Genomic DNA, 18063 nt, shown 5'->3' on the forward strand with positions numbered 1-18063 from the left:
AAGTTGGATAAATAGAGTTCGGACAAGCCAGACGTTTTTAAAAGCAGTTTCTTTTCTTTGCTTTGTCTGGCCTCGATGGCAGGTTGTTTGTTATTGTTGTCATTTTCACACTTGGCAATTAATCAGGTGTAAAAGTTGAGAGGGGTGATGATATCAGACAATGGGAACTAATTCTGATAAACTTGACTTAATGTTGCCTTTTGTGAAGGGGAACACAAAAAGGATGTTGGAATTCTTTGGTCTCAATTACACCCCTCATAATTCTCTGTTTTCCTAACTTTTATTCTTTTCTCAGGGTCTAATTTCAATAATATGTCACTGGCTTTGATTCTATTGTAACAGTACTTTCACACCAGCAGCAATCTGACTTTTTCCCTTAGTCTCAAATCCAAACTCAGCCTTTTTTCTTCAGAGTTCCTAACACTATGCTCCACTGCTGATTATTTGAAAACTTTCTCAGTTCATTTTTCTGTTAAGAGAGTTTTCTGATTCACCTAGCGGACTCATCAAAGTATAACAATTTAAAAAAAAAGTATCACTGGGTTTATGTGGTATGTGTTCTGAAAGTGTTGTCATGCATACATTGCTGTAACTGTATAGAGGTCTGCATTCCCTGTCCCACGTGTGTTCTTCACATTCAGTTTTTCAAGCGGGGAAACTAAAACTGAACTTTCCGTCACCCAGACATGGATGCCTCGCAGCAAATATTCCTGAAGGTTGAGAAGGGTACGATTTTTATGAGTTATTAACACATGTCATACAGATACCCTACCAGGAGCTTTTTCTGTGCAACGCTTTCTTCAGTTCAAGTCCTTTACCTTCTCTCTGGCTTGTACCTGAAAAGCAGGTTGAGACACCGGCCTTGCTCAGTCACAGTTTAACTGAAAGCTGTCAGAGGTTATGATAATTACAGTAGCAACTGAAACTTTGGAAGACACCTGTACCTTTCAAGTAGTTCCTGATTATATCCCGTCCCCCTTTACCGTTCCTTCCTTTTTCACTAAAAACATCCAAACACCTGTACAACTGTTTTGCAAGATCGGACTTTCCCTAAATGGCAGTAGTTCTTGCCATAGAGCTTATACCTATTCACTAAGTACTTTAATGCCACTATATTCACAAAGGGTGTGTGATTTTGATAATACAATTCAAACACAAATTCACAAAATGATATTATCATAAGTTCTTGTTTTCTGAATTTGCATTACAATAGAAAGCTAAAGTGAAAGCATCACCTCTCCGCCCCCTGGTCCTCTGCCAGGTGAATACCAGTCACTTTAGTGTAGATTTCTGTGGAAGCATTAGTCAGCCTTGGCCTAATGAACTCTTTGACTAATAATGACTCACTCCTCTCTTTGGAACCTACAGTTGAAGAACATGATGGATGGCTGACCTGGTGGCAGGTGGACTAGACCACTTTAGGAATGTTTTCAGGTTGTTTTTTTTAATGTGTAATCATTTTAAGGTTTCCCAAAAGTGCTTTAGTCTTTAATCAGAATGCATTACTGAACATTAACCTTTTTAACTCCCATGTTTTCTGTTTGGTTTGTCAGAATTAGGGTTAAAACTCTGGCCTGATTTTCATGAAAGTTGGTACAAGAGTGTAGTGTGGGGCAAGGAAGAACCCCTTTACATTTTGGAATGGGTCTACATCTAGTGGGGAATACAGTGGAGGTCCACCTTCTATTTTCTTATGATTCTTTTCCACTATTTCTACATTTATTTCCATTGTTTTTGCCCATTTTAAACCATTCCTCCTGTGCAGCTCTGGCCTTCCTCGCAAACACCACTTGTTAAACATATGAGTCTTCTATGACCATAAGGGGAGGGTAATGACCTCTCAAATCAATGTCAGTGCCTGTTTGGATTTAATTAGCAGCCTCAGAACAGGTTCTCTGTGTGAGTGCATCCACTTAGAGGCCCCTCATTGGATTTTCACGTACACAATGGAAAGACTGAAGCGTCAATTCTAGTAATCCTATATCTGTCCCTTGAGGGCGATGCAATGTAGTGCTCCCTGTGTGCGCATGTTTTTCATTCATTTGTCATAAAACATATTTGTTGCAACTAAATGTGCCTTAAGTGCATGTGAGAGTGAGCGTGCGCGGACATTCTCGCAGAGCGGTTAGATTGATTGAGCAGTGAATTGCGAGTCCCCTGGGTGTTTTTTTTTAGCAGCTTGTTGTTTCTGTTTGTGGCTTCACAATGGGCCTATGTGTATTGGGGTGGAATTTGTATGCATGTGGGTGGGAAGTGTGTATGTTTCTGAATGTACATATGTGTTCGCGTGAGTGGTAAAGGGTTGGAATGAGAGCGAAGCATGCTTTATAGTTGCCAAATGCTTGAGCAACAGGGAATCGAAATAGATTTTTTTCCCTTTACTTCTGCCTTGGGTAATTCCAATCTCAAAAGGGAAATAAATATATCATGACTGTTTGCGATGATGTAGCAGGTCCTACAACTATCTTGCCTCAAATAGACTTGTTGACAGATTCATTATCATCTCTGTAAGTTGACTTTGTTGTAGATGTCTGTAGCATGACATTCCTCTGAATTAAACCTCCTTGTAAGGCTAATGATTTTTTTATGGCCCGCCAAATCTTGAATAGAAGACTCTCCATTAACATAAGAGAGAGGTTGAAATCTTGTCAATGAAACATCCCCAGGTCCACTACTCTTCTTCCTCTCTCCGCTTGACCGACCCTGCGTGACCACCAGGTCTGGGCCGGTGGAGGGCTGAGGTTTGCTAGGGATGAAAGCTTGGATTGTTGCAGGGTGGGACAGGTCCCTCCGTAGCACCTGGCCATCTGGACATTACATCCCCCAGAGCCGTAATAGATGCCCCCCCTCCTCCTCTAACTCCTGGCTGAACACTCATAACGGACGCCCTCACCGGCCCCTAAGGGGAGCCCCAGTGGGACTTCAGTTTGGGAGGTTGTGCAACTGGATAATGGGCTTCATTTAAAGCTCCATTCACGGCAAGGCCCAAGCCATCCTCCGAGGTGCTGTGAACTGCAGTGGAGGGGTCGCCAGGGGTCACGCCAAGGTTCACACAGCCCTGACCACCGGCCGGTAGTTAAACCTCGATTACCACTGCGATTCATACCATTACCTGCCTTCTGCCACTGTGGAGGCAGGTGTAAAGGGGAGGGATTTGTTGTGCAGGTGTGTGGACCTGATTCAGGTTACCCACAACCATGCTGGAAGACCAACTTGTCCATTTTGAGCAAACATGATTAAATCTGAGGGTCACTGCACTGATCTGAGCAAGGAAAAGCAAAGTAGCCATGCCCTTTTATGACCTTCTTTTGTAATGCAACAAAAAGGCAGGAACTGGCTAAAAAGCTAAAGACAGGTGTGTGTGTCGGTGTGGGTGTAGCTGTGCTGGAGACCAAGGAACAAGCTACCGCATGAAGGAATGCTCAAATGTAACTGTTCATTAACAGAGAGAAGTCATTGGTTGATTTCACTTGCTTCGCTGCAGGGCTCCTCACAACATTAACATTCTTAATTTCCATTTTCAAAGCTTGAAGTCACACACACATGTGCACGCAAGCATAGAAACACTCACCAGTCCACTCGTAACTGCACACATGTGTGCAGAGTACGTGAAAGGTAAGTCACACTATAATTCACAGTGAGAGGTGAAATGAAGTGCACGAGGACAGGTTTTTGGCACAAGACATAGTGTGAAGATATTTACACACATCATAGGGTATGTTATATCATGTGACATTCAGTATCCTGATGCGATTATGACAGAACATATCTTTAAAGTACATAAAATTCGATTTGAGCTTATGCATTGGTGATTAAACTAATGTCTTTTACTTTGACAATCTGAAACTCACACTCCTCACATTCCTCAAGTGGTGCAACAGATGAGGCAAGATTTGACATGAACACATCTAAGCCGAGACTGAGGCTCATCTGAATTTTTATATCATTTGTTCCGTCAAACACAGACAAAGCTAACTTCCTTAAAAGTTTTTCAGTTGCTCTGTTTTTCTGTCCTCAGATCTTCTCTGCTGTTGGAAAGGGAGACAGTAAAGAGCAGCTCTCTCTCCCCAAGAGGCCTCTTCATCTCATCACCTCACCCCTGTCCCCCTCAAGGGAACATGTCAGGTGATTGGAGAAGTGAGACAGAGATATTCCAATTAGCTGGAGCCGCTGCATGACAGTGCGCTGCTGTCGAATCACAATGACAGGAGGGCAGCTGAATGGAAGACTACGACTTTATTTTATTTTATGGGGCCTTGGCTAAAATGACAAAATGCAGTGCAGTCAGCCTGCAGGGAAGTCAAATACTTTCAGCTGAACCATTAAGTTTAAAAGTAGCCCGTCATTTATAAATCTCAATATCTAAAGACTTGCATGCAGTAAAAGGTTAATGTGATGTACTACAAGGTAATATATAACCTGCTTTATGAGGGAAACTCAGAGGAAGTGACATGATCTTCACAAAGGATATTAACCAACCTAAAGTTAGTGTTAACCGTCAAAAAAGTCTCTTGTATGTTCGCACTGTGGGACTGCCAGAAACGGTTATTCTGTGGACTGGACTTTGACTTTGACTTACTTTCATTATTTTTTATCAATAGTTGCTTTTTACATGAGGTCACAAAAGGATGTTGCCACTGATGGCAAACCAACATTTCTTTGTTACTGCTGAGTTTTGTATACGAACACATTTTGTGTTAAACAATGGAAGACAAATGTGTGTTATTCATGACATGAAATAAACTTGAAAGTGTGATGATGCTGTCAGAAAGTAGTTTAATAATGTACTTGTTTTTAAATCTGCCTGTTTTATGTTAAACCAGCTAATCCACTTCATCAAACACAGTGGCAGTAAGAGAAGTGAATGCAAAGCTTCATATGTAAGTTTCATTATCAGCCTTTTCTTACAGCTGTATGAAAACCATTAGTTTGTTTCCCTCCAACAGTGTAGTGTGACATGTTGGCATGTTTTAAAAACTCCCAGCGCGTGCTTTGATAGTTTTTTCCCAACATATTTTGTCGACCTTTTCTGGGGCAAGGTGACACTATCAGCACGAGGGATCTTATCAGCTGTGTAATGTGTCATAAGTGGTAATGTAACTGAGGTATGTGTGTTTGTCTGTGTGTGTGTTGGGCAGATGGCTGGCAGAGTGATGGTAATGGCGATATGTGTTATAAATGTGGCGATGTGTCAGTCATTTCTGATATGCCCAGTAGCCTGAGGGGGGGGGGGGGGGGGGGGCATGTTTGATAAATATTGGAGAGATTCCATCTGCAAACAAGTGAAACGTTAGATTTCTGATTAGCCGTACATGTCTGAAGGCTGCTATTGCTTTGGAGGACTGAGATTCATGATTTCTGCTCAGTGACAGCACTGTAAAGTAGCAGAGATAGCATGGGAACGGGGTGTTGGGTTTATAACTGGTGTTAGTGAGATCTGTGGACTTGATATATGAATAAACTACACTGGGATTCACAAACAGAGATGTACCTCATGTAAGCTCACACTCCCTGTTTTGTGTGTGTGTGTGTGTGTGTGTGTGTGTGTGTGTGTGTGTGTGTGTGTGTGTGTGTGTGTGTGTGTGTGGTGTGTGTGTGTGTGGGGCCATGAGGAATGTTTCTCTACCTGCATCGACAGGTTGCTCAGCTCTTCTTCTTTACTTGTCAGACCCGCAGGGCCAGGTCACAGCTCGGTGTGTGTGTGTGTGTTTGGGGGTCTTCGTGTTGACTGAATATATGGCTCAAAGCACGCTCGTTATCGTGGGAATGTGTTTGTGTCCGTTGCCTCCTGGGTGTGAACTACTTTTTTTCAGTTACTCAAAGTTGTTATTGAGCAACACATGCTCATGATTACTTTCACTCTTCAGTATGTTGCATTAGCTAACAAAGCCAACATAAACACAACCTGGTTCTCTTAATTACTGGCAACATCTCTGATATCAGCATTTCAAAATGCTCTAGTGAGTAGTGTTTGTCTCTTTTTGAAAGAATCAAGCACCCATAATATGATTTTTTGGAACAAATTAATGTTTTTTTATTGTAATTTCTGAATTATTCAATTTGATTCATGGGTTCCTGAGATAAATATACTTTAGAATACCCAATTACCAGTTTGTTTCCAACTCAAAGTAAAAGCACCAGCTCAATGATGCAGTTGATTGGTTTCCTGATTGCACAGTGAGAGGGAACTGACTCAAAAAGGGTAAGGTGACCAATTTGAAGGCCGTAACTAAAGTCTGAGAAATAATCTGTGTCACAATATCTATTGGGGTTAAAACAATACAGTTGGCTTTGAAGGGAGTAACAGGTAGAGAGTAAAGTGGTGGAGGGTTAGAAATTAGCTTTCTATTTCTGTTTCAGCCGCCCTGCATCTTGGAGTGTTTCTCTTTCAGGGATAGTGTGTCACTCGCTCTATAGAGGGCCTTGTTCCTGGGCCTGTATTGTTTTACCGGATCGCCCATTGTGCTCTCAGACAGAGTAGGGAGGGAGGGGAGGGGGGGGTGGGGGAGTGGACCGGTGCCAGCCAGGGCTACACCGGCTGCCAGCCTCCCGCCAGGACACACACACACACACACACACACACACACACACACACACACACACAAAGCGGAATGGAGAAGGCCTGGATGCGAATGGCAGCCATGGATGGATCAGAACCACTCAGGCCCAACCAGGTCTCTGTTACACAGGCATGCAAAGACACACACACACACACACACACACACACACACACACACACACACACACACACACACACACACACACACACACACACACACACACACACACACACACACACACACACACACACACACACACACACACACACACACACACACACACACACACACACACACACACACAGTTAATAAAAAGTTTACAGTATAGGGCTGATCGAAAATATGGACTAGTGCAATATTTGATTGCAGCACACTGAAAAAAACCCCACCATGATCAGTGTAATATATTTTTCAATGACTACGAATATTATGATTCAGAAAAAATAGTGTGAGAGCAGGACGAAAAAAAGAATAAGGATAAAACATATTTGAATAACATTTCTCCTTTTGTTTCGGTTTGCAGAACCAAAAAAGGGAGTAACAGTTTCCATATATAACCAAACAAGCACTAATGTCATATGAACTGCTTGGTGAATATATCGGTGATAATGTATGGCTGCTGTTCAGTTAGGACTTCCTTTATTTATCTGTTGGGTATCACTTTAAACAAAGTGCCTCACCCAAAGAAAGGTGTTATTCAGTAAGCTGCCTTCACTAACCACAATCCAAAATTAGCCTTCACCAACTATGAGCTCAAAGATATTTACAGAGGCAGTATGAACAGTTAATTATACTGGATAAGGCCTCACCCAGGTTGGATTAATAAAAGCCAGAAAAGATTAGTTTCTGACAAACATCATTGCTGAGAAATCTAGCCATATAGCTTATATTATGTTCCTTTATGCACAAATACAGTTAAAAAGGAAACTACCCTTATAGACACTGCAAATAAACACACAGACTGAACCACAGACATAAACAATAAGTGCTTCATGTCATTTATAAAGTTGTGTGGACAAATACACACACTTTGACACATTGAGGGCATCCCAGGTAGACTTATCCACCCAAAACAGTTGAACCGTTTCTATGATGATCGTTTTTTACAAAACAAATGACACAGTGTATCTGCCTGTGTGAGGTCTGACTCATCCAATCACACTTGCCAGGTTCTATTCAAATTAATAAAGATGTAATGATAGTTCTCCTGTGATTGTAAAATACCCAGACTTGGCCCTGCTCCAGAGGGAATTGCTTTCTCTGCTCTGACAAATTATTGTTGAATTACAGGCAGCAATCTGTCTGTCTCCCATCATTTTCTACATCCTCTTTTTTCCCAAATGACTTTGAACTGCCTGTCATTTCTAGCTGAAGATTTTTGTCTCATGGTAATGCTATCATCTTCACAAAACTACAATCATAACAAGGGAAACTATGAATCTGTCCAATATATAATTTCTTTCTGTCTCCCTTCATGTTCCCAAAACTTTAAGCAAATTTCTCAGCTACAAAGCTCAAGTGAACAGTCTCCTTTAAGCATGCTAGCTGACATGTACTACTACTACTACTACTACTACTACTACTACTACTACTACTACTACTACTGCTACTACTGCTACTGCTACTGCTAAGAAAAACCAAACACTGTTCATAGTTCAAACACAAAGCACAGATGATGTTCCAGTAAAATGTAAAACGGTTTTTGATCATGTTGCCGAGAGGTGCATTTTTCAGGATGCTAGCGGTAACCCCCTGTTCACAGCCTTAGTGCTTAACAGGCAAAGCACAGTAAACACAAATATTTTAAAAAACTTAAGAGAATTATAAGTCGTATGAAGTACGACTGAAATGACCAAATCTAAAAGTGCACATGAAGGTGCCGGTTAACATTAAATCTACAATCGTAATCTCACCACTGGTTGTTTGAAATTGAAAAGTATGTTTATTTGAGTATCCTCCTGAATAAATAGCTTCTTCCTTATCACATGCTACTGTACAAACTTCCACTCAGCAACATGATATTCAGGCTGGTCTTCTTTTTTTTAAATGGCACTACTCCAACTTCAAGTCATATTCACTCTTAAAGTGTCTTGTATGAGAAAAAATGAGTCTTTGTCTCACCTTTATTATCTGCAATATACCTATTTTAAAGCCATTTATGCCTGAAGAGTTCAAATTAAAACATTTCTAATCCAATCTAATCACATAGCTTATACTGTAGTGTATATGGCTTATGTTAATACCAGTAAACTTTTAGCAAACAACCAAAGCCCATATGGGGAGTGCCCTGATTCTGTTGGCATTAAGAGCAAACAGTCAGGACATGTCTGTGCCTTCAGGGCTCAGTAAGTTATACTGTAGGCCTACAGTTGGAGCTCATGTTGTTACAATTATAATATTATAAAGCTTACAAAAGTAGTCTGAGCTGTATGACCCTGCGCATGTAACATAAGTAATTACACCGATCATTTAGCTGCCGTCTCTGTTTGCATCTTCGGTGTTGCCTTGCAGTGGTAATGAAGAAATCTGCTGCCTCCGAACCGAGTGAATGGCTTCTGAGCGGGACAATAAACATGTGAAACGCTTGCACAATACCGGACGACTAAATCCACGCTTGGGGGCAATGAGGAGGTGCGAGTAGCTTGGCAGTCTCCCCTTATGTCTCATCTTTCTCTTTTTATAGTATCGGTGGTAGATGAGCCTGAAATGAGAACAAACACCTCTTGTGTAGCGGAGGTGGAGGGTGGCATTGAAGCACTGTAAAAGTATGCATAAGTTAATGTGTGCCGCATTGTGTAAATCAAGGATCTCATGCCTAAATAGGACTCCCACTTCATTAAAGTGCATTTTTCTACGATTATCCTGACATGCCTATCTGCTAATAAAGTGGTGCAGGAATGAGTCCCTAACCTTGAAATGAGTCAGCATTTCCCTGTCTAGAAGCTGAAGAGATCAAACTTCTTTACTTATTCCTGGTAAGAAATAAATTCCAATCTATTGGGCTAATACTTTTAAAGTCTACCTACCCTAAAATACACACGCAAGTGATTTGAGTGTGTGTGTAGGATCAGGTGGATACTTAAGCGCTCCTGTTGCCTTTCACTCATGCTCTTTGGTAATCCTACAGGCCTGAACGGCAGACGCGGTTGCTCAGTTACAGTCAAATACACCTGAGGCTTCGGTCTCTTTGGATTTACTAAATGTTCTCTGTGTTTACGCAAACGTTTTATTTCTAAATCTCTTAATGACAGACATGTGGATGTTTCTGTTGCGCCTCTTTATAAGGCAAGAGTAGCAGAACAACTTCAGCAGAGAAATCAGACCTCAATGATCACATGAAAAGGGGAAAAGGGCTGAACAATTAGTCAATTCTATCAACACCCTGAAATAAGCACAAAACCTTTGATAATGTATTTTCAGTCCATTACCAAACTGAAATTCCAAACACTGTTACGTTAAAGCTTCTCTAGACGGAAGATGTTCTGCTTTTCTTTTTTCTTTTGTTATTTCAACTTTGTCTGACAACTTCCTGCAGCGGATTTAGCAATACATATTTCAAATAATGCATGTCTTTTGATTTTATTCTCATTCTGCTGTATAAAATGTTGGTTATTTTATAGCAAACAAGTAGAAGAAGGGCTGCCTTTTCTGTGTCTTCTTTTTTTTTAAAGGAGTCTTTTCTATTGTTTAAAAAAATATGCAGAGTTTTGAATTTTTTAAGTGTGCTTGGTCTAAGACAGTTATTAAAATCCAACAGCTATGCCCGTTTTTTTTCAATTGGTGACTCGTAGTTGCAAATAAAGGTTTCATCAGAGCTCCAATTAATCTTTATTTATGCAACATTGCTGATGTTTTGCCCCAGTTTAATAAGTTTCATTAGCTTAAATTACAGTAGAAAAACACTCTATCAACATATTGTATAATTCAGGATTCACCATTCTGACATCCTGACTGGTGGAAAGCTTTTTGCCTTCACTTTTTATCATTTGAATTTACAAAATTTTCCCCTTCCTGTCATTTTTGAGTCTTGGTGTTCAGTAGTTAGACCCACATTCAAGCCATCACAACAAAAGTAATCAGGTCCCATGTCCAGCAATCTTCTGATTGACACGGATGGAAAAGGTGATGCTTGAACCTGCAATCTCCATCAATCAACTCTTCATCACTTTTTACTGAATGGCCTCTGGTGTCAGCTTCCATAAGAATCAAGACCTCTTTCCGCAGTGTAATACAACACAGCCCCGTCATACTAGCCTCCAGCTTTAATAATATGGATCATTCATTTAGACCCCAGGTATAATTTATTAACAGGCCGGGACTAAAGAAGGTCTCCATCGTTGTGTGTGATGAAGAGAAAAGAGAAAGGTCTGCTCTCAGATGAATAAGTGTTTGTTTAAACTAGCTAATCTGAAAGTTTTTTTTTTTAACCATTGTGGAGAGAGTCTTTGTGTTAGCTTAAAAAAAAAAAGACTACTCAATGTAAATGAATGGAGGATCAGGGTTAACCCCTCTAGGGAGTGAGTGAGTGAGAGTGAGGTGTGTGTGTGTGTGTGTGTGTGTGTGTGTGTGTGTGTGTGTGTGTGTGTGTGTGTGTGTGTGTGTGTATTTGTGTGTGTGTGCGCGCATGTGTGTGTGTGTGTGAATCTAGTTCAGCCATCTTAATCCAGCACCCAGACTCTTGGCTCCTTGGCTCATCAAAGTGAGAGGCCAGCAGTAGCCAGCCCAGATTTAATCTCTGTGTTTGTTTGTGTGTGTGTGTGTGAGTGTGTGTGTGTGTGTGTGTGTGTGTGTGTGTGTGTGTGTGTGTGTGTGTGTGTGTGTGTGTGTGTGTGTGTGTGTGTGTGTGTGTGTTATGCATTGTAGCCCCTTCATACGCTCAAGGGCTTTGCAGTGTGATAGCAGACCTGAGCTAACGTTAGCATCATTTCTATCTTTTGGTCAACAGTGGAGTGTGGGAGATCCATTGTTGTGTTCACACCCTTGCAGCTCTTTGGGCTGTTAGCCAGAGATAAACTGACACAGGTCTGAGTTTGCACCTCTCAGTGAGAACAAACACTCTGAGGTTTATGTCGGATAAGAGGCGAGAAGGGAGGAGAGTTTGTTTTTCTAAGTGTAACTAGCAGAGATACTGTTTGAGAAGATTGACATTGCAAGAGGTTCGAGCTGGTGTTCAGGTTTAACCAACATCTGCTTGCCAATAATGATATTGATCTATAATAGACAGAGGCTGACTCAATGTTCTACAACACATATTAGATAAATGAGTAGTTGACTTGCTTTATGGGCACTTTATTTGCTTCATTTTGTTGGACTTTGTATTTCTTTTTATTACTATTTTTATCATTTTAGTTTGGATTTTACTTGCAAAACAGCACATAAACTCACTAAATAATAATCAAATGTGGTCCTCTGCCTGACAATCGTGGCCTTTTATCTCCATGACATACAACTTGCATTGGCATTACATTAAATTAGAAGCCATCTCACTCACATTAAGTATGACTTCTTCCTTTATTCTGCAAAGATGACTCAATACTTGCAATACTATGTCAATATGAAATTATGAAGCATTCTTTTGCTTCATAATTTCACTAATTTACCTGTTGGGTGGAATGGTTTCACTTGTGATTTCTATCAAGTTTTCAAGGGTATTTCTTGAACTACTTTTCTAGATCATTGTAAAAACAATGTGCAGTGTGTGGTGTCAAATGGAAATATACCTGCTCAAATGAAGCCTTTTTTCACACCTGTCTGTTGCCAAGATACATACATCACTTTATATTACATTCCTTCAACTAGCCTGACAGAGAGCTGTAAATCAGAGCATGAAGAGAAAGTTAATCTGCTGCTCTCAACTTCTTTCTCCCGCTCCTTATTCTTTCCATAACTTTAATGTCTTTTAGCTAGCATGCCAAAGACTACTGGACTGTTTTACATCTCCCAGCGTTGAGGTGACGGAGGGTCAAACCACTTAACACTCTCCACTTTGCCTTCTTAATAGTTTTGTTTTTGGCTTGATTACGGGCAGATTCCCTCTCTGACAGATGCTTTCATCTTTTCTCTGTGTATAATATGTAGAAATGAGTCAGAATGAAATGTGCTTTGTTAATTTCCCAGCATTCCACAGGGTGTTGTTTACCCATGCGTCTGTGGTCCGATCAGCAAGGTTTTTGGCCTCATTAAGACACGGGCTAAATGGGTCCAAGCCTGATGAACATTTCCAGGGAGGAGAGTCTATGTTTCCTCATAGTCGTATCTGCAGCTCGCAGTTTTTCCTGGGCCGTGGCAAATGAGAGAAAGTTTATGTAACTTTCATTCTCACAACATTAAAATATTTACTTTTTTGAGGGGATTGGTGGAGTGCTGGCTGATTAGAAGGGTGATGAAGTTTGATTTAATCTTTTGTTTCAGAGAGCTATTTATTACAGGGAGATGTGTTCTGGGTTAGACTTATATTTGGGGGTGACATTGTTATGTATTATTAGTTTTGTTTGTTTGTTTTTTATTTTATTCTTTCAGAGGATATTTCACTAGGCTTTTATTGATTGCGTGATGCAATTGATTGCATTGCACTTATTTGTATTGTCTTTTTATACTAACACACAAAGGCCTCCTAATGTTTGAAGTACGTGGGCTTGTCGTGATGCAAAGTTACAAAAATGTGTCTGATGCAACTCCGCCAATTTTGATGTCGGGAAGTTGTGGGTGGAGGATGTTTAAGTTCTAGTTGACAATCCGAGAAGTACTGCCGTTGATGCATACTGACCTCTTTAGCAATCACAAACATGTATTGAAAAAAGAAAAATCTACAAAACAGATAATTTCCCAGTTTTGATGAACATTGTTCTATGATTCAATCTTTGGAGTTTCAATCCACACAGCGACAGTTGAGCAGGACCTCACACGAAGTTCTGTATATCAAAATGAGCAGTACAATCAACTGTTATAATAGTATGCAGGCATCCTTGACTTCGTACTGCTAGTTAAGGAGATCAGATTTCACTGTGAAACATTAAATATATCGCTATAGACCTTCAACATCCTCATGGATCTGTTGCCCTGCTGATCCATCACCCAGTCCTAGGACAGCAGCACAGACACAATCTAACTACAGTGCTGTTCAGTTGAGCTGATCAGATAATTCCCACGGTCCATCCCCTTCTTTTTCTTTTGTTCCTATTCATTTCCTCCTCTCATATCTGCAACTGATGACACTCATGGCATCCTTATCGTCAGGTCCAGGTTGTTTTTTTATTTTAATTCGGGGAGGCTGGGACACAAAGGGGCCTTATTTCTATCTGCGATGCTTCATGAATCCAGCTGTTTTTAAAGGGTTGTTTCCTTCAGCATCTAACCTGTTGTCCCACTCTCTCCTCGTTCTCCAGAGAACCGTTCGGGGGTCCTGGTTCCCAGCGCCGCAGGCACTCTCAGGAGACCAATATGGGCTGATGGTCAGATAGCATCCCTGCTCTGCTGCAAGAGGGAGGGAGTGGAGGATGGTGAGTTAATGAGACCAAATGAGGGCCAGAAAGGGAGGAGAAAGTGGTGTGAAAAGGATTTGATGAGGGATAGTTAGCCGTTTTTGGGAAGGGGGGCTGACAGCTGAGTTCTCTTATCAATAGTAAGTGTTTACCCACACAGGCTGCCAAGGGCTCGGACTCTGACCCCTCATAAGTAACCTTGACACAGGATCAACATCAATAAGGCATTGATGGCAAGGGAGCATAAGCTACTCTCTGTGCGTGTGCAGGGAAACGGCAGGTTTTTGACAGCCAGATTTAAGGCTTTTATAAACTATCGACTGGAATTACATGTAACAAAAAAGCTAGTTTACTTAAAGATAAGTTAAAAAAGGACACTTTCACATGGTTTATGCTTTACATTTTGACCTCTGTCAAACTGAGCCTCAGTGAGCAGAATAGCCAACATGCTTCAAGGTTTCAAGGTTTTATTTGTCATAAGCACAGCAGATACAGCGTATATGTTGGCAATGAAAATCTTATGTCGCGTGCTCCTCCAACAACTCCACATACATGGTGCAAATAAGATAAATAAAATAGTGCAAAAAGAGAGAAGAATATTTACAATATCAACAATAAAGATTTGAGGATGTGAAATATATACATATGTGGAATACATTGAGAGTATTTAAACACTTTACACTGTTGAATGAGGAGGTATGGACAGATGCATATATTACGTATAAACAGATGTATATGGCAGATATGTATAATATATAGATATGTGTACTATAAACAGATATGTATGGCAGATGTGTATAATATATATATATATGTATGTGTGTACTATAAACAGATGTGAGTAGACATTCACACAGCTCAGGAGTTCAGTAGTCTTATAGCCTGTGGTATAAAACTGTCTCTGAGTCTGGTGGTCTTGGTCCGGATGCTGCGGTACCGTCTGCCAGACGGCAGCAGACAGAACAGATTGTTGCTGGGGTGATGGGGGTCCTTTAATATCCTACCGGCCTTCTTCCTACACCGCTGGGTGTAGAGGTCCTCCATGGATGGCAGCTCCGTCCTGGTGATGTGCTGAGCAGTTTTCACCACCCTCTGTAGAGTCTTACGGTTGAGGGCGGTGCAACTGCCATACCAGGCGGTGATGCAGCCAGTCAGGATACTCTCGATGGTGCACCTGTAGAAGTTGCAGAGTATCCTGGAGTCCATGTTGAACTTCCGCAGCCTGCGGAGGAAGAAGAGCCGCTGTCGAGCCGTCTTGGATATGACCCTGGTGTGATGTGTCCATGTCAGGTCCTCACTGATGTTTACCCCGAGGAACCTGAAGCTGCTGACTCTCTCCACAGGAGTCCCGTCGATGGTGATGGGTGTGTGTGCCTCTCTCTGCCTCTTCCTGTAGTCCACAATCAGCTCCTTTGTTTTGCTGACGTTGAGATGGAGGTTGTTGTCCTGGCACCAAGATGTCAGGGCTCTGACCTCCTCTCTGTACGCCGTCTCGTCGCCGTCTGTGATCAGGCCGATGACGGTCGTGTCGTCAGCAAACTTGATGATGGTGTTGGAGCTGTGTGTGGCCACGCAGTCGTGCGTGAACAGGGAGTAGAGGAGAGGGCTGAGCACACAACCCTGTGGGGCTCCGGTGTTGAGGGTCAAGGTGGAGGATGTGATGTTCCCCATCCGCACTGCCTGGGATCTGCCCGTCAGGAAGCTCATGATCCAGTCACAGAGGGCGCTGTTGAGCCCAAGGTCCCTGAGCTTAATGATGAGCTTGGAGGGCACAATGGTGTTGAATGCTGAACTGTAGTCAATGAACAGCATTCTCACATAAGTGTTCCTCTGGTCCAGGTGGGAGAGGGCAGTGTGGAGGTCAAACATGCTTGGTCAAACCAGAAACAAAATATGATAAAAATGTAATCCACATAAGCGAAATGACTAATACCAGACTTGATCGGGAGTTCAATTAAAAGGGAAGCCATGACACTTGCCTGACCCTCCCAACCAGTGGTATTATAAAAACTTGATGTGGAAGTTTGGAAGACTTGTTATCTCCAACACTTGAAGATCTACCCGAACAATGATATGATTTCTACTTTCAAACTTAGACATCTTACATGAAAGAAAAAATCACAAATCCACCTCCACAACCTTACTTCCTGCCTTGCTATATATAGCATACACTACTTCCTAGCACTAAATGTGGGCATTGGATTCAAACACTCAGGCAAAGCACATTTTTCATTATACTTTTCGAGTTAAGTTGTGTAGATACTTAGCAGGCACATTAAGATTTTGTGATGCATGTGTCCAAGTTTTGAGAGAAAGATGGACGGAAAGGTCACATTGCCACGTCCTCTACGGGCCAAGTGACAACTCAAAGAGATAGCGAGGTTGGAATTATATTGAAAGGACGCTGTCAGAAAGACGATAGCCTCTCATAAAGCCTTGTTCATAAATAATCTGAGATTCCTCTAATGTGTGATAGATGAAAGCCACAGATCCTCATTTCCTCTGCGTCAATAAGTAGGTCACCTCTACGAGTCATTAGCCTCATCAGTTTCCATTACATATTCATTGGGAGAAATGAGTTTACATGTGGATTGCCTCCCCCCTCCTCACCCCTCGTCAGTACACATGAAAGCTCGGGCATAAACGGACGTTCTCGTCGGTGGCTGATTGTGCATCTCCCCTGTGGTCCCGGTCTGTATCAGAGAGCATTCAGAGCTCCCAGAGGACTGCCTCCTTTGTCGGAGCTCGGAGGAGTTAAATTGTATATAAAACAAATTAATTGCCCCTGTTAGATCACTCAAGCACTCACCCAGGGGAACATGTGCTTATCACACACCCAGGACCGCACACACACACACACACGCACACGCACACACACACACACACACACACACACACACACACACACACACACACACACACTCTGCTCTTAGCGTTCCTGTGCTTGCCAGCCCCGTCCCTCTATGGAATTAGGATAGGAGGGGGTTACTCCTCTCCATCTGTTGGTCCTGAATCCTGCTTTAACTACATACACCCGTCCCTACCTATCCCATCTCTGCACTCCATCTGTCCCACCCAACTCCAATGTGTCTGATAGGGACCCCTTATGTGGTTTATGGGGCCAATCCACGTGGCTCTTTAGAGCGAGGTACAGTGGTGATGAGAGATTTTACTGCTCCTCATTCAGCCTGATCTGTACTGTAGAGGTCACTCTGATTGAACCTTTATGGCTAACGCTAACTGCTGGCACGACAGACAGCACAGCAGGCCTGCCGACTGCCGTTTATTGCCCTAAGTGTGTGTTTGTGTTTGAGTGTGTGTTCTTGAGTGCCTGTTGAAGCGTTTATTGCCTTGTAAGAGTGTGTGTTTAACAGAATTAGCCTGATATAGTGTGTGTTGATATGTGGAGAAGCAGAATTAGAACTTAAAGTGTGTTTATTTGTATTTTTTTTCTCTTTTACCTTTAGTACTTGTTTTGTCTACCTCTAATTGTGCAACTTTATACCTTTATACCATCAATAGATATTGGACTACATTTTGTTGACTGATAAGAATCTTACATGCAAATCATTTTGCCTTTGTCAAGTCAAAACTTTAAAGTTACATGTAAAATTGTATTTTTGAAGTCATGATTTGACGTTAAGTTGCATTAACACAGAAATATTGTTTCTCTAACGAACTCAGGGTTGACAGTTTGCAGGAATCCAACTTTTCATTTGGCATAGTAATCCAAAAAGCTTAATAAACGTGTTTCATGATTCATACGGGAGAATACAATTCAAGTCATTTGAATTCTAGATTTTTTCTAGGCTAAAATGTGGAACAATACAGTTAGATATAACTTCTAAGAATGTTTAATATTTTATTAGGTGAAGGCTTAAGTTCAAGTATCTCATAACTTAACTTTTACATTAAGACTGTGGTACAAGTGGTTATTCTTTCAGATATTTCAGTTCAAAGACACTTTTACACCATGACAAAAATACATTACATCAGAAAGAATGACAGATATCAGTTATGAT

The 18063-nt window shown here is 41.4% G+C and overlaps 1 protein-coding gene across 1 annotated transcript in view; it reads left to right on the top strand.

Moving 5' to 3' along the window:
- atp5f1c (ATP synthase F1 subunit gamma) overlaps positions 1 to 16691 on the top strand; it is a 111519-nt gene extending 94828 nt beyond the window's left edge. Inside the window, exon 9 of the mRNA XM_063905651.1 lies at positions 16681 to 16691. Within this exon, the coding sequence (XP_063761721.1) occupies positions 16681 to 16684 (4 nt within the window). The 3' untranslated portion in view covers positions 16685 to 16691. The remainder of the gene's footprint in view (positions 1 to 16680) is intronic.
- The last annotated feature ends 1372 nt before the right edge of the window (positions 16692 to 18063 follow it).

This window comes from Eleginops maclovinus, chromosome 17, assembly GCF_036324505.1.
Source record: "Eleginops maclovinus isolate JMC-PN-2008 ecotype Puerto Natales chromosome 17, JC_Emac_rtc_rv5, whole genome shotgun sequence".
NCBI classification, from domain to species: Eukaryota; Metazoa; Chordata; class Actinopteri; order Perciformes; family Eleginopidae; genus Eleginops; species Eleginops maclovinus.